Source organism: Urocitellus parryii, chromosome 12, assembly GCF_045843805.1.
Source record: "Urocitellus parryii isolate mUroPar1 chromosome 12, mUroPar1.hap1, whole genome shotgun sequence".
Lineage (NCBI taxonomy): Eukaryota > Metazoa > Chordata > Mammalia > Rodentia > Sciuridae > Urocitellus > Urocitellus parryii.
Window position 1 is genome coordinate 4,114,195 of NC_135542.1, and position 24,979 is coordinate 4,139,173.

Genomic DNA, 24,979 nt, shown 5'->3' on the forward strand with positions numbered 1-24,979 from the left:
TCCGAGAGGGAGGAAGACTCACAATTTCGCATAAAAGTCACAAAACTCCTTGTAGACTTTTACATCACTCTGTCTGCGCTGCAGTTTGGACACAGCTCTCTCGTCTTCATTCCCATTAGCCTCCTGGACACTGTTAAGAACAGCCCGGGGGATTTCTTCATTCTCTGGAATAGCACAGGGGCGAGCTCGGCCTGGGAAGGCCATCGTGGGTACTGAGGAGCACAGAGCTCAGGACGAGAGCAGCAGGAAGCAGAGACAGGAGAAACAATATCCAGGCCTCCCAGCTTCCTAGCCAGGGTCACTCCCACTGTTCCCACGCACGTCAGTCTGGCTGGCCAGGGTGGCTACCAACACTTCATATTAAGAGCTCGGTAGCAGAGCATTACTGGGCACAGCAGACTGGATTTACTGAGGGTTTCTAGAAGTTCTAGAAAACATTCCACAGAATAGTGGCAATCTTTTTCAGAGCTGCTTTCCTGGTGGACTGAGCCCATTAACACTGCTATAGGAATAGAAGGTTGCTTTGTAGGCTTTCAAGAGAAACGAACATATAGGGCCCTGGGTGTCTGTCACCAGGCTTCAACTCAACATCACCAACACTGTGAACTCAACATTGGTATGCACAGAACCTTTGGAGAGCTTGTGGAACACCCCCTGAGAAGCTCTGATGAGGCCATGATAAGAGCACACTATGAGGTATATCTGTTCCCTTCCCTGGCATGGGGTCCCACAACCACAGAGCCCAGGAATCCCTGAGCCTCTGAAACCAAGAGCTACATTTGTCTTCTATTATCTTCACTTTTGGCACATAGCAAGAGTTCACTAAAAGTTTCATTGAATGAATACAAGTGAAAATAGGCATATCCTACAGTTTACTTATAAACTGTGTTCTATTTAATACCAGTTAATCCTGCAATAGGTAAGTCAGGCTTCCCTAGTCTCTACCATGACTAAGGGAGTGATCACATGCTCTGGCATTCTGACTATATTCAGTTTGTACTACTCTCTTGTGATGGTTTTAATGATAATGACAATGATGTAGCACCAGCGGCTTAGAGTCTTTCTCTGTCTCCAGTCCTCTCAGCTCAGTAAGCTGTCTCACCCAAAGCAAGCAACAAAAAGGAGCTTGTGAAAAAATCTACAGAGTAGGCACAGGTACAATGATGAACATCTCAGGTTACAATGGAGACAGGAGAGCCTCAAGAGCAGAAAGCAACATGCAGCTTAGACCTGAATAACAACAATAAATAATGATATAAAAGTTAGTGAATAAGACAGGATTGATAGATAGTAAAACAGGCAGACAGTTAAAAATTAACCTGTTCCCAACATTGTAGCCAACTTCTTTGTCCCAGGACAGCAGGAAAAGGGGAGGCAGGACAGACCTGAGTGAAAGCTACAGACTTAAAGGCTAACCAATCAGAATGTTGGGGGCCGAACCAATAGCCTTAGCACTTTTCCAAAACCTGATCAGCATAAATATTGATCAATGAATGGCCCTGCCCAGTCACCCTAGACAAGTACAGTTAAGAGGCAACTTGTTATCAGATTCTCTTACTTCTGGCAAGAGCTCTGCTGCTTCTCACTTAAGTAAATCCTACCCTTTCACTCTCACCTTCTGTTGTCTGGGTTTCCTTCTTTGAATTTGCAAGACAAGATCCCAGAAAGAAGCTACTGACAGGGCTGGCTTGTGGCTCAGTGGTAAAGCGTTTGCCTCACATATGTAAGGCACTGGGTTCAATTCTCAGCACCACATACAAATAAATGAATAAAATAAAGGTCCATCAACAACTTAAAAAAAAAAAATGAAGCCACTGACAGGTATCCAGGGTCTGCTGCAACAACACAGCAGCAGTGGATGAGATTCTGATTTTATTAGCAGTTGCCCCAATCACGTCAGTTAATCTTCACAACATACCTATGAAACTGGTATTATTTACAGGTGAAGAAACTAAGGCACAAAGGGACTGAATAACTAGTATAAAGGTGCTATAGAGTATGTTTTGAGGTTAGGTATTATAATTCCTCAGGTGTATATTGGCTCTTCGGGGGTCTTTGTGGTTCCACACAAATTTTAGGAATGCTTTTTCCAATTCTTTGAAAAATATCATTGCATTTTGACAGAAAATGCACTGAATTTGTAGATAGCTTTGGAGAGTAAAAAGACATTTTAACAATCTTAATTTTTCAATCCATTAGAATGGATATTTTTATTTGTGTGTGTGTGTGTTCTCTCCAATTTCTTTCATCATTGTTTCGTGATTTCCATTGTAGAGATCATTAATTTTCTTGGCTCAACTTATTCCTTTATATTTATTTTTTGTAGCTATTATAATGAGATTGTTTTCTTGTTTTCCTTCCCAGAAGCTTCATTATTGAAATATTAAAAAAAACAATGATTTTGGTATTTTGATTTTATATTATGCAACCTTATACTGAATTTGTTTATCAATTCTGAGGATCGAATCCAGTGCCTCACCCGTGCTAGGTGAGCACTCTACCACTGAGCCACAACCCCAGCCCCAATTCTAACAGGTTTTTAGTGGAAGTTTGGGGTTTTTCTATACCTAAAATAGTGTTGTCTAAAAGCAGGATAATATGATGTCTTCTTTTCTATCTGGATGCCTTTAAATAGAAGTTACTTCAACATGAATTGATTTTATGATCAAAGAAATATATCATAAACACATTTTAAACTGTTTAATCAATCAGTATAATAGCTACTCTTTAGCAGCTATTCTGATAAGATCTATGACTTCTTATTTTTTTTTAAATATTATTTTAGTTGGACACAATTTTTATTTATTTATTTTTATGTGGTGCTGAGGATCAAATCCAGGGCCTCACCCATGCTAGGTGAGCACTCTACCACTGAGCCACAACCCCAGCCCTAAGGTCTATGACTTCTTAAAAAGTAACTGCTCGTTTTGTTCCAAGATTTACTTTGCATCATATAGAACACATGAAACTTATACTATATGCTCAGGATATAGCAGATCCAAGGGGGTTTTAAAGACATATCTGTCCCACCCACTATTAGTAGAAAATATTACATATCTGTTGAGTGAATAAACAAGTAAATACAAGACAGGCATGGTGGTGCACACCTGTAATCCCAGCAGCTTGGGAAGCTGAGGCAGGGGGACCGAAAGTTCAAAGCTAGCCTCAGCAATTTAGCAAGACACTGTCTTAAATAACAAATAAAAAGGGCTGGGGATATGGTTCAGTGTTTAAGCACCCCTGGGTTCAATCCCTGGTTTAAAAAAAATGTGAATACAAGTCACAGCACTGCTTCTATGAGTATACAATGTAGTCAGGGAAACAATATATAGATATACATATGGTTTCTGCCACATGCAAGCAAAATACGAAGCAGATTTCTAGGTCAGTGCCCAGTGCTGAATGAACAAGGTGGTCTGTGTATCCCTAGTGTCCTAAATAAGGATCATTTATCAAGAAGCCAACAGAAAGGTTAGGCAGCATCATTCTTCCACAAAGACTACACAGGCAGTCACTTCTCTGATTTAGCTACCACAGAGCAGAGTTAAAAGAAATGTGTTATGTTATTTTTCCAAGGAGGACAAGGGACTAATTTAAGGCCAAATAATCAAAATGAACACCACTGCTCAAGTTCTTTATGCATGCATTTTGTTACTTTTAAACCTTTTTTTTTGGCAATTATGTCACTTGAAGAAATGCAAACAATGTTTCGGACTGTGACTGTAACCTTGAGAAAAATATTTATCACAATGTTCTGAGTGAAACTGCTACTGCTACTACAGCAGCATCAAAATGGTCTTTCAAGTAGAATGAGAGGATATTTTTCAAAAATACCAAAAAAAAAAAATGCATTTTAGTTGAAGAGCTAGTCCATTAGTTGGGTTTTGTTGAAGAACTAGGGTCACTTGAGGTCCTCAATTAAGGATTCCTCCAAGAGGTTTTATGATTTAATTAACCCTCCTCATCACCAAGGCTAACTTGGGGCTTTGGGAGATCCTCCATGGCAGGTCTGAATCCTAAAACTCCTTAAATCCATCCAGACTACAGGGATTTCTCTTTCATAAAATCACCATTTTCTGACCATTTACTGTATGCCAAACTCTTATCATGTCCTGAAGGATTGATTTAGGCACTGGTTGAGTGCACCTGACATTTTATTAAGGGTCAAACCACAGCCACATCTGGTATTAAGCTGATGCACCAGTAAAGACACTGCAGTGCCTCAGATTCCACCAGTCTGCTAACTTCACCACTCCAGCCAAAACAAACTCCACCTCTGACACTCACTACCAAAGACAAATAGCCTACTGGGAGATATTACACAAAACATTTCAGTTATTTCCAGGACCTCAAAGTACTAGCTGACAAAATAAAAAAGAAACTTTTTTCTTTTTGGTGATGTTCAGGGTCTAACTCAGCCTCACCTCATGCTAGGCAAGCACTCTATCATGAGACTACACCCAAGCCCTCAAAAACATCTGTTTAAAATTGAAAGTTTAGAAAAGTTTGTTAGAGAAGGAAGGGAAATATCCTCAAGAGAGGATGGGTCATTTCAGAGAGAAGAGTGATAAAAATGCAGTTTTTTAAAAGCTGATATTTTTAAATTAAAATGCTCTCAAACTGAATCATGTTCATCCCTATGGCATCTGTAGCATTTACAAGCCAAACTAGACATTTTGACCAACTGCTCTAACACAAAGGACTTTAGTAGAGTTGTCCTTTAAAATCTGTGGATTCTGCTCATAGATTAAAACCTCAGATCAAACATATTTGTTTTAAAAAACTGCACATGTACTGAACATGTAGGGTTTTCTCATCATTATTCCCTAAACAATATCATATAACAATAATTTACACAGCACTTATATTTTAGTAGGTATTAATAAGTAAATCTAGAGATGAATTAAAGGATATGGGAAGATGTGCATAGGTTATATGCAAATACTATGCAATTTTATACAAGGGACTTGAGTATCCCTGGATTTTGGTAAGAGGGTAGGGATGGGATATAGGGTAGTGTTTTGGAACCAAATTCTCCTCCACACTAGGTAACTGTAGAGGAAAAGGGGAGTGCTAATAAATGCTTTACTCCTTTCCACATATTTACACAATTTATGACTAAATAAAAAAATCAGCAGGAAACCACTAGGATAAAACTTCTCCAACTCTAATAAAAGACTTTTGTGACATACAGGGTGTTTAAATTGGTGAGGTGGCCTGGCTAAATTACCACCTGGCAAAATGAACTATTTTCACTATTATTCTCCATCTCACTCAAATGGAAAATTTAATCTGATTTCTCCCAGACTACTAAAAACAATCATGACTTGCAAGTAAAGATAATGGAGCTGGAAAATTCTTTCCCATTTCCCAGCTTCCAGAACAAATGCACTGTGTTTTCCTTCAACAGACAGTGAAGAAACAGACAAAGGTTAGCCAGAAAAGGATATGAATTTATAATTAATATGTCGTTTTGTCTTGTGTTAAAACTATTTCCTAATTCTTAATTGCGCAAGCAAAAGAGAGAGAGAGAGAGAGAGAGAGAGAGAGAGAGAGAGAGAGAGAGAGAGAGAGGCTACCACAGAAGCACTAGAGAGGTGAGAAAGAAATAAGGCATACGTTTCTCAAACTGCCTTAAAATGGTGCATTTTTTACATGTTTGCGCTAGTGTTGTTTATCAAAGTAGAACAGAGGTACTTTGACTTTGTTCTTGTATGCTGAAGAAACTAAGTGAAAAAAAGTTATCTCCTAACAACCATGAAATAAACAGACTATATTATTTCCCTGCACCATCAAGGCCCTGTCTTAGGGACCAGGAAGTCCATCCCTAAGTCCAGCAATTACAATGACTGGGATAATGCTGTTTGCATCAAGAATCTCCCTTTGTGGGGCTGGGGATGTGGCTCAAGTGGTAGCGTGCTCGCCTGGCATGCGTGCGGCCCGGGTTCGATCCTCAGCACCACATACCAACAAAGATGTTGTGTCCGCCAAGAACTAAAAAATAAATATTAAAAATTCTCTCTCTCTCTCTCCTCTCTCACTCTCTCTTTAAAAAAAAAAAGGAATCTCCCTTTGAAACAAAATGTTTCTAAAAGTAAGAGACTATTTTTGGTGTGCATATAGATTTATAGAGAAGTGTGTTCATTTCCTTCAAGAGGAAAATGAGTGGAATGCTATTCAGTTGGTGGCTGAAAACTTTCAGGAAGTGAATTAGCAGGAACATACTTAGTACTAAAATCTTAGTACATGGAGGCTGGGCAAAAATACTTCCTCTGGTCTCCAAGTCCATGGAAATGAAAACTGCAGAAGAAGATAGTCACTCAAGAGCCACAGCCAAGAACGCACCATAGGGCAGCAGGGCAGGCAGAGTGCTCTGATTCCATGCCCACAAGCGCTCTGCAATATAAGCCAGGTCCTGAACATGCTTCCACAGCATTAGAAATACTCTGCCCAAGTCATCAAAAATACAAACAATAATAAATGCTGGAGAGAAATTTGGAGGAAAAGGAACAGTTTTACACTGCTGGTGGGATTGTAAATCAGTATAAACACTATAAAAATCAGTGCAGAGTTCCCTCCAAAGATTAGACACAGAACCACCAAATGATCTAGCTATAACACGTCTCGGTATTTATCCTAAAGAATTAAAGTCATCACCATGTCATCATGATACATGCACACCCTTATTTATAGCACCACAATTCACAAAAGCCAGCCTAGGTGCTCATCAATGGATGAATAAAGAAAATGTGGTATATTTACATAATGGAGTTTCACTCAGCCATAAAGAAAAACAAAAATTATGTCATTTACAGGAAAATAGAACTTGAGAACATTACGTTAAGAAAAATAAGTCAGGACTGGGATTGTGGCTCAGTGAGAGTGCTCGTCTAGTATGCGCGAGGCGCTGGGTTCGGTCCTCAGCACCACATAAAAATAAATAAATAAAGGTATTGTGTCCAACTATAATTAAAAAAATATTTAAAAAAGAAAAAGAAAAAGAAGTCAGGGGCTGGGGATATAGCTCAGTTGGTAGAGTACTTACCTCACATGCACAAGGCCCTGGGTTCGATCCCCAGTACCACACACAAAAAAAAAAAAAAAAAGTCAACTCAGAAGGTCAAGGGTCATGTGTTTTCTCTCATATGTAGAAGCTAGAGAAGAGAAAGAGAAAAAAAAGTGGCAGCAGGGGGTGGGGGTTGTTAGGTAGTTGGAAGCAATGAACAGTGAAATGTATGGTAAGATCATAAGTATTCCTTAAATTATTTTAGGGTCTTTTTAAAACTGCTTTCAAAGTAGACAAGAATACAAAGTATGATATTTAATTTGTAGAAAATAATAGAAGCCAAAGGAGCTAACTGGAAAATATGTCAAAAGAAAAGGATTAATGAGGGGCTGGGGTTGTGGCTCAGTGGTAGAACGCTCATCTAGCATGTGTGGGGCCCTGGGTTTGACTCCCAGCACCACATAAAGATAAATAAATAAAGGTATTGTGTCCATCTACAACTAAGAAAAATATATTTAAAAAAAGAAAGAAAAAGACAAGGACCATCAAGGTTAGAGTGAAGCTAGGAATTATGGCTATAGCTGTCTCCATTTGTCTAGGAAGGAAGATTCCTTTGGTAGCGCAGGCACACTAATGTAACTTCTGACTGGCTACTGATCCCAGTGTCCATATTAACATGGGACTGACTTGTAGAAGAAGCTCCCCTGAAAAGGATGGTCACCATGTCAGTGCTGGAGAGGACAAACTGAGGTCAAAAACATCATCACCTAATGTGAAAGAGGAGCTGAACACTTGACTGGCAAAGAGTACAGAAGGTGGTCCCCAGCTCTCCTGGTAAACATCAAACAGTAAATTATTTGGAAACAGAAGTATTTCCTTGTCATTCTCTTCATTGAGATGATCCACCTTCTCTCTCGACAGTGTTCTCTGCTTGTACCTTAGTTTGCTTTTACTTTAGTCTCATTTATAATAAAGTTTCTCTTGCTTGGCTTTTGGTGTCTGACTTTAAATTTTCTTTCATCAGAACATAAGAACCAAACTTTGAAGTTTCAGCTCTCTGCTTTCCTGTGACAGGGGTGTCTCATGAAAAGCAAAGGAGATCAGTAGACTAAAGGAAAGAGACCAAGGGGAGGAAGAAGGGGAGCAAAAAGGGAAATACTGGGTAATGACGTTGGCCAAATTACAGTGTTAAACTGTGTACATGTATGAATACGTAACAACAAATCCCACCATTATGTACAACTATAATGCACTAATACAAAAAGGCAGGAAAAAATACTTGGCCAACAATAGGCAGAAAATGTTGCAAATCAGTAGTTAATTTACTTAATATTAACCATTTTTTTTTCTCAATACTGGGTTTCAAACCCAGAGCTTCCCACATACTATGCAAACACTCTACCATTGAGCCACAACTCCAGACCAGTACTAACCAATTTAACAAGTACTGACAGCCTAGAGAGGCCTATTTTTCATGAAGGACTTCTCTCTGCAAGATCACTAAAACAAACTTTCAACATGACCTAAACAACAAAATTACATGCCTCAAAAGGATTTCAGTGTATGAAAGATATGAAGCCGGTAAAATTGAAGAGAGAGATGGAAATAAAGCTCTTCACAGCACTCTCCTCTTTCTCCAAGACTCTCTCTGACATTAACATTCTGAACACAATACAGCTGACTGGCTGCCTACACCTAGGGATCCTGCTCTACAATAATGAAGACATTTCCTCATACATCTCAACCCACTACAGAAAAAAAAGATTCAAGACTAGACCAGGAGATCAGCAGAATGTGCAGCAAAAGACACAACTACTAATGGCAGAACACTAAGAAATGACCTGAACGCCAGAGCAGCATATTTCTGCACACCTGTGCATGCAGATGTGTATGTATGCTGGGACAGGACCACTGGCCTGCACTATTTTGTTTTGGTAAACTGTAACATATCTCATTATAGAAAATGTACAAAAATGTAAAGTGTAGCTGGAAACAAACACTTTAACAGTTTGGTCTCTAAGAACATGTACATGCATGCGATTTTAATACAAGGTAACTATTTAGCATTATCTTAGTAAGTGATGATCAGCATTTCCAATTCTGGGTGACAGATCTAAAAGGATGTAAAATTACTGCCCCTTCTCTCTGGAACTCTGCCTCAGTCCTGCCCAGGTCTTCTCTTAGCTCCTTCTTGGGGAGTTGCAGCCTTCACTCATGAGTTCAGCAACTGAAATGTTTACTGTACATCTTGTTCAATGGATACGATTTTAGGAAAACAATATTATGCTCTGTATTGTAAAGGTACTCCTTATCTCCTCAAGGACATCAAAAGTCCCTGAAAGAACTCCTACAGCCTTTGTACCCCTCCTGGCACCAAGTACCCTCTCAGTATGCAAGTACTGTACATCCTGTAAGAAACAGAGGGCCTCTGACAAGACTGTGCACTGGTAGGCACTGACCCCACTTCCCACTCCGAAAAGTTCAGTGTCCTTAGTAGGACTTTGTGTCCTCAGTACAGGCAGTTGACTCAATGAGAATCACTGCAATTTAAACTCTCTCTCAATTTTTTTCCTCAACTGAATCTAATGGCCACTCAGGAAAAATGTTTGATTAATTTTTAAAAATTCTTAAAAATTTACCTCCTAGGTTAGGTGATTTTTCTCTGAAATTTTAATGTTTTCCCTGAAAAATGTCTCTGAAAGCAGTTCCTTCAATGTTTAAGTCACTTCTCCCTTTTATTCATATTGAGATCCATTAATATACTCTGATCCCTAAATGTTTTTTGAAAAAGATATTGCATTCTGACCAAAATAGATATATTTGAGGAAGCCCTGTACTTCAAATATAGACCAGGAGTATTTTTAGTAAGTGTTGACTTAAGAGATGCCCAGATTACTAGGGAAACCTCTGAGTGCATCCAGGAGCTCTTTATATGGCCATGGTGGCCAAGGAGCAGACTTTCTGGCTCTTCATTACATTCTTATTTTAGTTCTGACTCAGCAGGGCTATCTCATCCAGCACTGACTATCAGCTATGTCGTAGAGGAAGTCAGTGGGAGCTTTTATTTTGTGACTAAGCTTAATGTGAGGCCTACTTTCTTCAATGATAAGCTAAAAAGAAAAACAATTTCTGTATGGAAGGACAAAGGGAAAAAAAAAACATTTAACTTGTAAAAACTATTAACCCTTTCAAATTCAAATATACATATCTTTCATTGCCAGTACTTCCTGACAAAGAACACACACATTTTAATGTATGAATCAGCATTTGAACATATTGGCCAAGATTAAGCAGAGACACTGAAATTTCATTTTTGGAAATTTAAAAGGTTTCTTCTTTTTCAATAATTTCCAACTTTGTGATGTACAAAGAAAGGCAGGAAATTATTTTGGCTACCACAACTTAGTTTATCTTGCAATAAAAAAAAATAATGACCAGCTGGTGCGGATATATTGATGGCCAGCTCACAGTTGGGGCTGCAGCCTCTCCCAGGAATCTTTGGATACTCCTCCTCTTTTTTCTGGCTCTTGTAATTCAGCCCCTTTCTCATCCCCATAGAGTTCTCCATTCTCTCCCACAGAATGAAGTTCTAATTTTTGAAAATCACTTAACCCTGTGACAGCTTAAGTAGGAAGCTCTTTGGTCAGTTTCTTATCTCTTCTCAAGAAGAGGAATTCTATAAATCGAGCAATAGTGGATAAAATTATGTTAATTATGATAGAACCACTCATTTTCTGAGCTTTGCTGGAACACTGGGTCATGGTCACTGCCCCATGTTTCTCCTTTGTAAGCAACACTGAATCAGTGTCAGTAGAGGGCGCTGGAGAGATTATGTGCAGGAAGGGCTTGCTTCTGGCTCCCTTGGCAAACTCCTGGCATGCAGGGCATCCAAGGCACCAGGTTCCTACAGCACATAAGGCTTCTTCAGGGTTCAGCTCCCATAGGGCATGGTACCCAGTGGCAACTTTCCTGGTGTTAGCCCCTTGGTGGTTTTGCAGCAGAATATCCTACAGTACTGTAGGAGGTGCCTCAGGTTCCTGGTGCTGCAGCAAGCTAGCCAGAGACTTCTCTACTGTTCTGTGAGCCTGGCAGTGTGTCCTCAAGGAATGGAGGGTGGACTCCCCCTTGGGAACTCTATATCTCAGCCCTAGGGGCAAAGACTGCCCTAAGGCAGCTCTCTGATTATACTGTTGCTTTTTCTCCTCTTAGTAGACAATCCCTTATTACTCTAACACCCGTTAGAGTTAATTATTTGTTGTACAGATTAAGCTTTACTTTTCAAAATACCATACAGGTTTCCTTTCCTGATTGGACCCAGACCTTCAGAGGCCTATGTCAGAACTCTGTAGTTGAGTGTTTTTAGACATTTGAGCTCCTTACTCAATATGAGGAATGAGTCTCACTTAGTAACTTAACTATATTTACATCTGAAACTACAAAGGGGTGGAAAGAGTGGGTTACTAAGTAAAGGTATAGCATAGTAAACTGGTCATTAAATGGAAGTCCACATTAGTCTGCTCCATTCTTTGTTTGACAGTGGGCTCATTACTCAATGCAAGGACAGAGGGTTGCATGGCAGCCTCCTACTCCAGTATAGACCAGGGACCACCCCTCACTTCCTGACAGTACTCTCTGGTACTGGTGACATACTTGGGGCCAATCTATCTATGTTCCTGGAATATTTTTTACACTTGTGTCACCCTAGCAAAAAGGCAAACGGGGCACCCAGCTCTCCTCAGTCCTCAGAAGCAAGGGGAGAATGGAGGAACCTAAGGTCTTCAGTAAGCTCTCAATAATTGCCTCTGAAAATGGCAGCTAGAGGAGGAGAACGCAAGTTCTCAAGCATTCATTAAATGCTGACATAGAAGGTACTCTATGCTGTTTTACTGTGAGTGTCACATATCTTTTCTTGTCATGGCCATTCCTGTGTTTTCCCTCCTGTCACATTACTCCTAAATAAAATGAAGCAACAACCTGGTTTCTAAACAGTCCTTCTATTTCCGAATATTTTGGTGAAAAGGACCATAAGCACTACTCAACATTGTTATGTGGCATCTCTTCAAAGATATGGACATGAAAAGGTGCCACAGACAGAAAGCACAACTGGGGAGTGGGGTGTGTGCACACACGATGTAAAACAGCCCTGGGCTGGGCACAGTGTCACACAGCTGTAATCCCAGAGACTCTGGAGGCTGAGGAGGATGCTAAGCTTGAGGCCAGCTTCAACAAGTTAAGACTCAATTTCAAAATAAAAATCAAGAAGGACTGAGGATGTACTCAGTGGTAAAGCACTCTTGTGTTCTACCCTAGTACCAAAAAAGAAAAGAAAAACAGTTCTGCAAGGGTTAGAAGAAGACTCAGCTCATGCAAACACCAAGGACAATGTTCTAAACAAGCTTTCATGTTTCCTAAAAGGGATTGGGCAAAATCTGAAATGTAATACAATAATCATATGAACAATTTCTGTTACAAATTGAGATTTTATGAAATGACATTCCCTCATTCTCTATTTTCTTTCCCCACCATCCACCTCTCCCCCAAACCTCACAGGTATAAATTAAATTGAACAGTGGAAATATTGAATTAATGTCAGAGTTACTAAAAAATGAGTATTATGTGGAAGAGCGCAGTTGCCTATCAGAACATAAACTAGCCCCATAGTCATTCCTTCCCTTCCCTTCTGCAGACACCCTTGTAGGAGGAGATCTCAGCCTATTGGAGGACTATGATCCAACTCCCTCCACAGGAGCTCTGTTCAGCAGGCTTCTCCTTGCCTGCTCTTGCAGGAGCCGTCCCCTGAAGTCTGGCCATAGGCCATAGCCCAAAGTCAGCCACAAATCTCCACGCATGTTATTTCTTAAGAACAGTGTGCAAGAGAGAATCCAAAGAAACAATGGTGAAAATGGAAAGAACACCAATACTCAAGAGTATTCAGTTACTTTGGTAACTGAAGCACAAAGACACACATATACAGGTACCATGTAGCCTAAGCCATGTGTGTGTACACACCTCTTAATAGTTAATTACTGGAAGAATGTAAAATGAAACTTAAACCTTCCTGGAGGGCTAGGAACTCCTTGCTCTAATCCTTTTATAAATAGAACTGTTGCCAGGCATTTCAGTTCAGGACAGCAAAGGTGCACCTGAATGACTCTTGAGTCTATTCAGTCCTTTAATCCAAACTTTTAACCAAGAATTAGTGAAGAATAAGACAGAAAAATCTCTGTCATGGCAGTTCATAAGAAAGAAAGAATGAAATCAAAATTAACTTGGCACAAAGCCAAATTATTAGGCTGGGGAAATAGAAGAAAATAAGTTTTCGAAGAGCTTAGAAACTATTAGCAAATCAAATGATGAAATACAAAATGGTTCAAATAAACTAGTAAAACCATATGGATTTAACACATATAAAAGTACTATCTAGCCCTCTAATGATAGCATCTGTGCTGGTTCTATTAATGATTTTATTCTATTTCAAAGCAGTAGTCATTTTTATCCTTCCACACATGATACTAACCTAATCTATTAGAGACAAATAACCACATGATTATTTCAATAATTAGTTTTATCCTTCTATTTAAAACTGCTTTGAAATAAAGGAACTAATTCTATTTAAAAGGTTGAATTTTAAAACAGAATAATTGCTAAGAATTAAGATGCCAGCAAAAGTGAAGAGGAGGAGGAGGAGGAGGAGGAGGAGGAGGAGGAGGAGGAGGAGGAGAAAGAAAAGCAATTCAAAAGAGCAAAACCAAAAGTTTACACTGCTGTCATGATTTAACTTTTCTTTTGGGGGGTAGTTACTGGGGATGGAACCCTGGGGGTCTCACTAAGTTGCTAAAGCTAGCTTTGAACTCAAAATCCTCCTGCCTCAGCCTCCCAAAATGCTGGAATTATCACCACACCCGGCCTGTCATGATTTAACATTTCATTACCATATGGATGCATGAATAATTCCTAGAATGGAGGGGGCAAAATGTGTGTGGAGATATAACCTGGTACAGTTTCTTAATCTGAACACACATATAATAAGGAAATCAATAATATAATGTTTTCTCATCCAGAAATCATTGTGTACTCTTGCTAAGCAGTTATAGATTGCCTCTAAGGAAACTGCTTGTATAAACAGACTTTGAAAGGTCAATTTACCTTCCTTTTGTTTAAGATTTTCATCTAAATTTAGGCAGTCTGAGTCAGTATTCTAGTGCTCAGAGACCACAAACCCAGGGAGGGCTCCCATACAGCTCTATAGAAGCTGCTAAGTCATGCCATTATTCATATTTTGGCTCTATAGTAATATTTGTATTCCTTCTTACATTTCCAAAGCCAAGGAGGCAAAGAAAGAAGTCAGGAGGCTTTTCTCCAACTCATTTACCATTCACTCAGTCCTAAACATCATTTGTGCCACATGGGATGGGACTACCTGTCAGAAGACAAACTGTCTAGAAAACTGAGCACCTGCTCCCTTAGACTTTCCTCCTCATTTTATCACAATTTCTGAGAAAACTCTCTGCTCAACATGGAGACACTTTGCTCCTATATGTTTCACTGATTCAACATTTAACTTTTTTTTTAAAATTATAGTTGTAGATGCCTTTATTTATTTATTTTTAATTTAATTTTTTTTCAGTTGTAGAGGGACACAATACCTTTATTTTATTTATTTACTTTTATGTGGTGCTGAGGATCAAACCTAGTACCTCACATGTGCGAGGCAAGCGCTCTGCCATTAAGCCACAATCCCAACCCTTATTTGTTTATTTTTATGTGGTGCTAAGGATAGATAGAACCCAGTGCCTGACACACGCTAAGCAAGCACTCTGCCACTGGGCCCCAGCCCCAGTCTCTAGGCATTTAACTTTTTTTTTTTTTTTTTTTTTAGTATTTGGCGGACACAACATCTTTGTTGGTATGTGGTGCTGAGGATCGAACCCGGGCCGCACGCATGCCAGGCGAGCGCGCTACTGCTGAGCCACATCTCCAGCCCTATTTATTTTTTTTTTAAATGTTTTTTTTTTAAGAGAGAGTGAGAGAGGAGAGAGAGAGAGAGAATTTTTAATATTTATTTTTTAGTTCTCGGCGGACACAACATCTTTGTTGGTATGTGGTGCTGAGGATGGAACCCGGGCCGCACGCATGCCAGGCGAGAGCGCTACCGCTTGAGCCACATCCCCAGCCCCGGGATTTAACTTTTAACATGTGTTTTTAAAGGGAGAGAAGAGAGATAAATTCAACAGATAAACTCACTAACACAATGTACTTAGGCAGCAAAGAGCAATTATCTTTCTGCTTTTCAAATAGATGTGGTTTCCCAAATAGTTAAAATAGGAAGATTCCAGGCATTTGATATTTAAAATTTATTTAAAATAAATAAATCTGCTTGATCTATTAATAACAAAACAGTTTCTCCTTTAAAAAATTTATCTGTTTGTTTCTGTAGTGTGGGAGACTGAACCAAGGGGTGCTTTACCACTGAGCCACACTCCCAGCACCCCCTCTTGCCTTTAAAATAATTTTTAGTTGTTGAGAGACCTTTATATTATTTATTTATTCATATGAGGTGCTGAAAATCGAACCCAGTGCCTCACACATGCTAGGCAAGCGCTCTACCACTAAGCTACAACCTCACCCCAGTCCTTTTTATTTTTTATTTCACTAAGTTGCCAAGGCTGGCTCAAACTGGCAATACTGCTGCCTCACCCTCCAAGTTGTTGGGATTACAAGCATGTACTTTCTAACAATAAAGAAACACTGTTCTTTTTCAACACAAAATATGAAAATCTTAATAATCACCATATCTAGACATCCTAGATTAAGGTAAAGAATCTTATTTCTTTCAGTCCCCTTCTCCTATTCAACCTCCAAATTACACATGTCACCATCACAAGTGCTGAAATTCTGGTTTGGCTTCACACACATGGCCAAATACAGAAGAGGCCACTAAAGGATCTGCTATGTATCGGACTATTGTTATAGATGTTTGGATAGGGCACAACCACTCATAAGCCCCAAATAAAAAAAAGATTATAATGCAATAGTTACAAACATAAAATGTGCCATTCATCATGATACACAGACCCCAAATTTAAACCTCTTATTATTGAAGAATTCAACTTTTATTAAACTTTTATTATTGAATGTAATAAATCCCATTAAACCATTACCCAACTGCAATAGTTATCAAATCATAGTCAATTTTTTCATTTATTCCTCAACCATATATTATTTCATGGGGTGGGAGTAGGGATTGAATCCAGGGCCATGTACATGCTCAGCATATATTCTACCTCTGAGCCTCCATACAGTTATTTATTTATTTATTCATTCATTCATTCTATTTTTGGTACCAGGGACTGAGCCCAGGGGTGCTTGATCACTGAGCTACATTCCCAGACCCCCCCCCCTTTATTTTTAAATTTTGAGGCAGGGTCTCCCTATGTTGCTTAGAGCCTCACTAAGTTGCTGAGGTTGGCTTTGAACTAGCAATCCTCCAGCCTCAACCTTCTCAGCTGCTGGGATTATAGGCATGCACCATCATGCCCAGTTGCATAAAATATTTTGAAGCTAATTCCACACATAGCATCATTTGATCCATAAATAATTCAGCATATAAGCATAATATATTTAGGCTCTCATTTCCTACATTGGTGTTTAGTAGCAGAACGAAGTCTGAAGGAGCCTTGGTTCAAGTTAGCAAAATCACAGCCTTTAAGTAAGGATAGGCTGTCCTCTGCTGGCTTTCAGAGCACCTTCCCCTGAATGAAGGTTCTTTGGCTGCTGCCATAGGACAGTTGAAGGTGATCAGGACAAGAATCCAGGGCTGCGAGTCTAGCCATGAATTCCATTCCCTTCTCACGTCACAGAGAACTGCTGATTTACTTCATATAAATAGTACCCAGGGAAATCCTGCCAGGGAACCAATATCTCTTTTAAAGCTTCTGACTAGACCAACCCTGTCTTTTTACATTTAGAGGAAATTGATGTTCAGAAAGACTAAAGTTCACAGTCCCACTTCCTAATGTGCTAAACAAACAAGCTCACAAAGGTTACTAAAAGATGAAATGTCAAACAAATATAGTAACTACCTGCTCCTTTTCTCAAATGGAAAGTTTGCTATGTAACTCATAGTTGCATCTTTGGGTCTATTTTTATGATAATCAGAAGCTCTAAAAACACTGATTGTTTTTCTGAAATGATCACATATTTAGCTGTTTCTATTACAAATGAAAGTTCAACTCACTGGTAGTTGAGTCAATCATTTTCAGTCACTGTCTCCTTCTCTCTTTCTTTATAAACACCTCAGAAGGCCAGGCTAGGTTCATGCAAACAGAAGAAACCATTTTGTAAACAACACTGTAAGTCCTTTTTTCCACTCAAACATGACTTAAACATTACAAATTAGAACCTCACATTTAATCTGTGATCCACTCCTAGTTTCATGCATACTCATACTTCTTTCCTATAATCTTTCCATTTCTTCATTTCCATTACCTGTAAGCAATTAGAATTCTGAAAATAAAATGTATCATTTCATCTTAATATTACTGAACAATGCTTTCCTTTAAATAGTTATAATGGCAGATGGCAATAACAAGAAGCACAAGGATGATAGCAAAAAAGTTTCTGCTGAGCTGCAGAGCTGTTATGGTGGTCACTAAATCTATCGGTATTGCTTCAAGCAAATGTGGTCAAACATGGCTTTTTTTTTTTTTTAATTATACAACTAATCACTATCATATTTGTCTTTAAAAACAAATGCACTGAAATTTCTCTCCACATTTGATCATTTTATTTTATTTTGAGACAAGGTTTTGCTAAACTGCTTAAGGCTTCTTTCACTAAGTCGCTGAAGCTGGCTTTGAACTTGGAATTCTCTGTACTACTCAACTGGATAATAAGATTCTTTACTTTGGTGGGGTAGAGGTTAGAAGGAGGTACAATCACAAATTTGGTTTTTGGTGCTGGGGATTACCCTAGGGATTTGCACATGCTAAGCACATGTGCTACACTTCAGCTGCACCCTCAGCCCTACACAATATTGCTTTTAAAATCCTCGTTTATGCTATATTCTATCATTTTTATGACTTTTTTTGTGGGGGGGGGGACCAGGAATTGAACCTAGGGGCACCACTGAGACACATCCCCAGTTCTTATTTTATTTTGAGACAGGGTTTTGCTAAATTGCTTAGGGCTTCATTAAGTCGCTGAGGCTGGCTTTGAACTTGGAATTCTCCTGCCTCAGCCTCCAGAGCCACTGGGATTACAGGTGTGTGCTACCACACGCAGCTCTTTTTATGACTTCAGGTTTAGTTTGGAAAGAAAAAACCCAAACACACTATTTGATTTCATTGTCTATTCAATAAATGATCTGATAAACTGCTTTCATAACTAATTTCAGGCATTTATTCATTCATAAAGTTTATCTGAACTTCCACTAGTTTAAATTGTGCAAGTCATTAAATAAGAATTAGGAATGACTCCTAGCCTGAATTAGACAGTCACCTTGACATAGATGGTATCTGAGGCCATGAATACTGAAGAGCTTTGAGAAATACTGAAGGGAAGAAAAAGGAGAAAGTGAAAAGAGGTGGTAACTAGTAGGAAAACTACTTATATCATCATAGTCCCACTGAACTCCCCGGTCCTACATCACAAGTCCATTATTAACACTACTAAGAAAAGTAATGTGGAGATGAAGGGAAGAGAAATTTTTGTAAGTTTTAAAACTGTAAATTCCCACTGTAAGTTTTAAGAAGTAAAGGGAAAATAATCTGAGTTATGGTGAGAACCCTGAGGCTGGGAGATGGGCTTCCTCCTCCCTGCTCCCTAACAGCACAGTATTGGCATCTGGGTTCCCCCATGCCCTTGCCTGGATAACCTAGACTTCAGTGATAGTCCCTGCCTAGGTCTGTCCCAGCAATAAAACCTTGGCTATAAGGTCTGCTAACTGGTCTTCCTGGCTCTTGCCTATTCTGGTCCTGATTCTTCAATCTTCCCATTTCTGTTGATTCTGTGTGCAATCTGAAATCTTTCCAATAAAGTCATTCTCCACTTAAGTTGCCAAAGTCTGTTGCTGTTTCTCCCACTAAGAACCAAGAATGACCAAATTGGTCCAGGGCAGTAGATCATGGTGGGAATAGACACTGGACTACAGAGGTTTAAGAATCCAAGTTATGGGGTTGCTGGGACTGCCTGCCACAGAAGGAAAAGCTGGCTTTGAGGACTGCAGGGCATTAAGCATGTTCGCAAGAGGTTGGCAAGCTGTGCAAAGAGGGAGAGTGGTAAGTCAGAGGAAGAGAAAGAGACACATGACTACAGATGCAGGAGAGAGATAGTAGAATCAAGGCTACTATCAGAGGGAAAACACAATCTAACTCATGGATTGTGATGTAAGCCAGGAGGTCCAGCAGGACCATGCTAATACAAGCAAATATGATGAATATAAGGCTGACACCAAGCTATCATGGGTCTCATTTATTCATATAACTCAATGAATTTTTACTGAGTATTTATCAAAGCCACTGTGAAGGAAAAAGTAGAGAGAAAAAAACTCACAAGAACCCATACAAATTATCGAGACTTTGCCTTTAGACATCTTATACAGTGGTGTAAGAGCTGAGATATGGTTACAACTAACAGTAGCAAAAAGTGGGGTTGTGTCCTGTGATACCAGAGAAGCACATGGTGGTGCAGGGAGAACAGAAGGTGAGAAAACTGGGCTTGGAGCTGCCAGTCTCACCCCCTTAATAACTGGATAAAGAAGGAATTAAATAAGAGAACATGGGAAAATACCTAATAGTGCTAGGGTCACAGCTCTCCATGTGTTTGTTTTTGCAACACCAGGGGACTGAACCTGGGGCTTTGTGCATGTTAGGCAAACACTGTACCACTGAGCTACATCCCTAAACCTACATTTCTTAGTTTCTTTCTTGGATTCCATTTGATTTTGTTCAATAACTATTTACTGAAGGCTACCAATGAAGTAAGAAATGGAAATGAAAGTCAGGAAACATAGAAGATGGGGAAATACACGGGAGGCAGATGTGTTGCTGCTACATCATTCATGAAGATGCAAGTGGATCTTCCCTTCCTTCCTTCCTTTCTATCTATCTATCTATCTATCTATCTATCTATTTATTTATTTTTGTGGTGCTAGGAATTGAACCCAGGGCCTTGTGCATGCAAAGCAAGCACTCTACCAACTGAGCTATATCCCTGGCCCTGGATCTTTCTTTTTTACCACAGGGGAATCAGATTTTACTACATGGCTTCATGCATGCTAGACAAGTATTGTCCCATAGCGTTATACCCTCACCTTTTTTAAATTTCACTTTATTTGAGGCGGGTTTTGCTAAATTGCCATACTGACCTCGAACTTGAAATCCTCCTGCCTTAATCTCCTGAGTAGCTGGGATTGTAGGGATACACCACTATGCCTGGCTGCAAGTGGATTTTATTAAGACAGTAGTTATAGATGGCATGAGATGATTCACAGACATAAATACATATCCTAAGCAAAGAGAAATAGAGGGAAGATTTAACAAGCAGATAATTGACACTACTTGGTGATATCCTTATGCAGAGTATATCAGTGATTCTAAAGTACCTTGACTTCACATCTTCTGGAACCTGAGGCTTAGTTCAGTACATGGTCAAACCCCGTGTGGTTGTCAGCCACTGCAACCCTGATGGCCTCATCTCCTGGTTCTCACATCTTTGTGTCATTCTTCCCTCTTGAGCAAGGCAGGGACTTACTGCTTTTAATGAAGGCAATGCAGCCAAAGTGACAAAAGGTCATTTCTGAAATCATGTTACAAAAGACTATGGCTTTATTCTTGATCTGTTACTCTCAGATCACTGTTTCCACTGAAGTCCTGAGAAGATCACAGCCCAGAAACTCAACAACAAGCTCATCAAAGACCTTGAACCCAGAGGCACTCAGCTAAGCTGGGCCTGGATTCCTAATTCACAGACACTGTGAGATAATAAGTGTTTGCTGTTTTAAGTTTGCAGTCAGCAAATCAGTACCCACAGGCCAAATATGGTTCTCATTTGCTTCTGTAAATAAACTTTTATTAGAACACATAAGGTTAAACTCGTGGTTACAGGGTTTTTGTTTTGTTTTGTTTTGTTTTGGTACCAGGCTTTAAACCCAGGAACACTTAACCACTGAGTCACACTCCGAGCCCTTTTTTATATTTTATTTAGAGACAGAGTCTTGCTGAGTTGCTGAGGGCACCGCTAAATTGCTGAGGATGGCTTTGAACTCACAATTTTCCTGCCTTAGCCTCCCAAACTACAGGCATGCACCACAGCACCTGGCTCATTTATGTATTTGCTACAGCTGCATTCACACTACAATAGCAGAGCTGAGTGGTTGTGGCACTGACTATATGGCCCACAAGGCCTAAAATATTTATTACCTGGCCCTTTATCAAAAATAAAGGTTGGGGTTGGGGTTGTGGCTCAGTGGTAGGTAGAGTGCTCACCTAGCATGCATGAGGCACTGGGTTCAATCCTCAGCACCACATAAAAATAAAAAAATAAATATATTGTGTCCACCTAAAACTAAAAAATAAATATAAAAAAAATACACTCTGGTCAGGTGTGGTGGTGCACACCTGTAATCCCAGTGGCTCCAGAGGCTGAGGCAGGAGGATCGCAAGTTCAAAGCCAGCCTCAGCAAAAGTGAGGTGCTAAGTGCCCTGGGTGCAAAACAAACGAACAAAAAAACACACAACTCTGTTCCTACATTATCCTTGCCATCCTTGGGCAATAAAGTATATCTTAATTATTTATCTGTGCCTGTTTTTCCCACAATATGCTAAGTTACATGATTACATGTTAGTAGATAATGAATACATTAATCAATGTCATATCCCCAATTCCCTAGCACATAGCAGGACCTCAATACATGTAGACTGAAGCAAAACTTTCTAGAGAAATATATGTTACATAGTAAACCAGAAACTTACAATCTAGCAATATATCCCTTCAGTAAAGTACAACAGTAAATTAAGAAGATCCAAGACTATACTTTGTGTTGAACAGCTGAATCCATTTTAAAAGGTATTTGTGAACTGCCATACAAAGAATAATCCCAAATCCAGGAGGATTTTTGACCTTCTAAACTAGCTATACTCTTATAAAATCTCACTGTTTAAAATAACTATGACATCAATTTATCTCTGATATTTTTTAAAAATTGCCATTATTTTTACTGTAAAACAACGAATATCTTTTATAGCATTTGGAAATGTCAAAATTTTCCAAAACACTGCAGAATTTTAGATGGTCCAAATAATTCTATACATCTGAGTTAAAAATTAATGCTGGCAACAGAAACTGTCAAATATAAGTAAACACCCTACATGCAATGCTTAGGTGTAGCTTCTGGCCTCATTCTGGTTCCCCTTACACACTTTTTGCTATGGGCAAGAGGATAATATTTTAGGCAAGAGGAAAACACGGATGTTCTGGCAATGTTTAATTTTAAGTTACATATTCATTATGACTTATGCAAATGGAATATTTTCAGCTTTTTCAACCTAGATATTTCTCTGGCAAATATTTATCAACAAGAGGCAGGAAATTTTCATTTTTGTTTTAAACATATTACCCACAGGCAAGTGCAGGAGGTTAACCTTTATTTTTAGATTCAATGTTACATTTTTAACTTTTAAGATGATCAAGAGCATTCAGGAGTTCCATGTAACAAATCTTATTCTAAAACCTAGTGAGGCCACACAGTTCCCTGGATAAGAGCTCACATTTTTTCGAATTATATATAAATAAAATCATGCAATTTATATATAATTTTAAAACTGCAAACTTATCCACAGTGATAAAAAATGGATCAAAGATTGCCTAAGGCTTGAGGGGAGGAAAGGGAAAGATGAAAGCACTATAAACGGGCATGAGAAAACTGAGGAACACACTCGTTTTCTTGATTGTCGCTACGGTATCACTTGATATACATATCAATATTGATCAAGCTGAACAATCCAATTGGGCACTTTACTGAGATTCATTACTTTAACCTCAACAAAACTTGTTTTTAAAGACCCTGAAGACTGGAATGTTCTTTAATTTTTATATACTCTTATATACAAAGAGACCATTATTGGGTAAAAATTACATCCCCTGAAAACATTAAAATACTAACCTCTGGTACCTGTGAATGTGACCTTCTCTGTCACTGCACATATAATGAAGATTTAAGTTAAGACAAAGTAATACTGGAGTATTGTTAAACTCTTAATCCAACATGGCTGGTGTCCTTATAAAAAAAAGGAAGAGGAAACACAGATACGGCACAAAAAAAGGAAGAAGGCCTTTTGAAGACACAGACACAGGGAGAATGTGGCCATGTGAGAAAAGAGGCAGGACTTTCAGCTAGGCATCTATCTGTAAGTCAAAAACACCTGAAGCTGGACAACCTCAGCCTTAGCAGCTAAGAATCATAAGCATGTGCCACTGCATCCCAGTGAACAGTGCTTCAGTCAAAAGAAGACCAAAAAGCAATCAGCAAACTGCAAAACAGTAAGGAAACTCTATCCTAGATGGATCTATTCCAACCCCAACTGAACTCTATGCACTGACTTATCTGAGTCAAGAACAGGAACTGGTTGTGCAATGATGACCACCTTTTATAGCCTCCAGTTCTTCCTCTGTTACAGGATCATAAGAAGTTACACACACACACACACACACACACACACACACACACCTTTAATATGAGGATCCATAACAAGCATTTAATAAACTGTAATGTTTTATTCAGGAACACATGATTTGAGTATTCACTCTGAAATCAAGGCAAGGACATTTCTGTTTAAAAATGATTTTATATGCTATATCTAGAAAGATATGAGCTGAGAACGTTTACTCAATAACCAGAAAGAAAAGGTTATTTTTTCTTTTTTATGTTCCTGGTTATCCTAGCCCATTTAGCAACCAGAAGAAGGTCACTTCAAGATCAGTGCTAAAGGAAAAGAGAACATGAAGTTCTAAAGAATGACCAGCTTACTGCTACATTCCATTAACTTTACATTTTCATTATATTTTTAAACTATTGGAGATGCATGCAAGTTTCATATTACACTTTTTGACTAACATTCATTTCACATGGCCAACACAACCCTGATTTTATCCAGGCATAATAAATCTAACTGGGAGATGGGGAGAGGAACAGGCAGAAACATTAACAAGAAGTATCAGGGAATGATCTAAGGGTTCTTTATCTTAGCACTAGACCGTAAGTAAGCCAAGGGTTTCTGTAAAGGGCTAGATAGGAAATATTTTTTGCCTTTGTGGGCCATACCAATGTGAGTTACAACTGAAATCTGGCAAGCTTAATACAAAACCACTACAGACAACACCTACAAATAAGTATGGCTATGTTCTAATAACACTTTATTTAAAGATTCCAAAATATGATTTTCATATAATTTTCACATGTCAACAAATACTTTTTTCTTTTTCTTATTATTTTTCAATCATTTGAAAACATGAACTACATCACAAGCTTGTAGGCCACACAGAAACAGGCAGTGGGCCAGATTTAATTTGAAGGTCATTGTTCACTAACCCTTATATTAAACTAGATTTTAAACCCGGCTAGCAAAGTCTTGAATTTTGAGATGCCCCTATCATTCATTTGCAGACTGTGTATATCTGAGGCAGAGCAAAAGTGATTCTTTTTGGAGAATTTTTAAAGCACAAAATTTAACAGTTGTATTTGTCATTAAGGATTCCTTAAAAATCACCACATTCACGTACAACATAATTTAAGAAAGAATAAATAACTAAGAAGTAAGTATATGTACATGGGTATATGATAGATGTTATTTGGGGGCATTAAAATTTTCAGGGAAAAATGATTGATATCCTATAGAAAGAAGTGTGAGGCTCAGATTGATTTCTGAGTCCCCTGGAACACTATGACCTTCAAATACAGGGGTAATGTGCCATTGT

At 38.9% G+C, this 24,979-nt stretch overlaps 1 protein-coding gene across 7 annotated transcripts in view; it reads right to left on the bottom strand.

Moving 5' to 3' along the window:
- Positions 1-24,979, bottom strand: part of Lims1 (LIM zinc finger domain containing 1) — a 147,792-nt gene that overhangs the window by 24,497 nt on the left and 98,316 nt on the right. For 5 of the 7 annotated variants that reach the window (XM_026380238.2, XM_026380236.2, XM_026380234.2 and 2 more), the window contains exon 1: positions 23-263. The exons of 1 other annotated variant lie outside the window; for it this stretch is intronic. In XM_026380238.2, the coding sequence (XP_026236023.1) occupies positions 23-204 (182 nt within the window). In that variant the 5' untranslated portion in view covers positions 205-263. Of the gene's footprint in view, positions 1-22; positions 264-17,243; positions 17,297-24,979 lie in introns of those variants that run through there. One more of the 7 variants, XM_077791800.1, reaches the window with a different exon arrangement.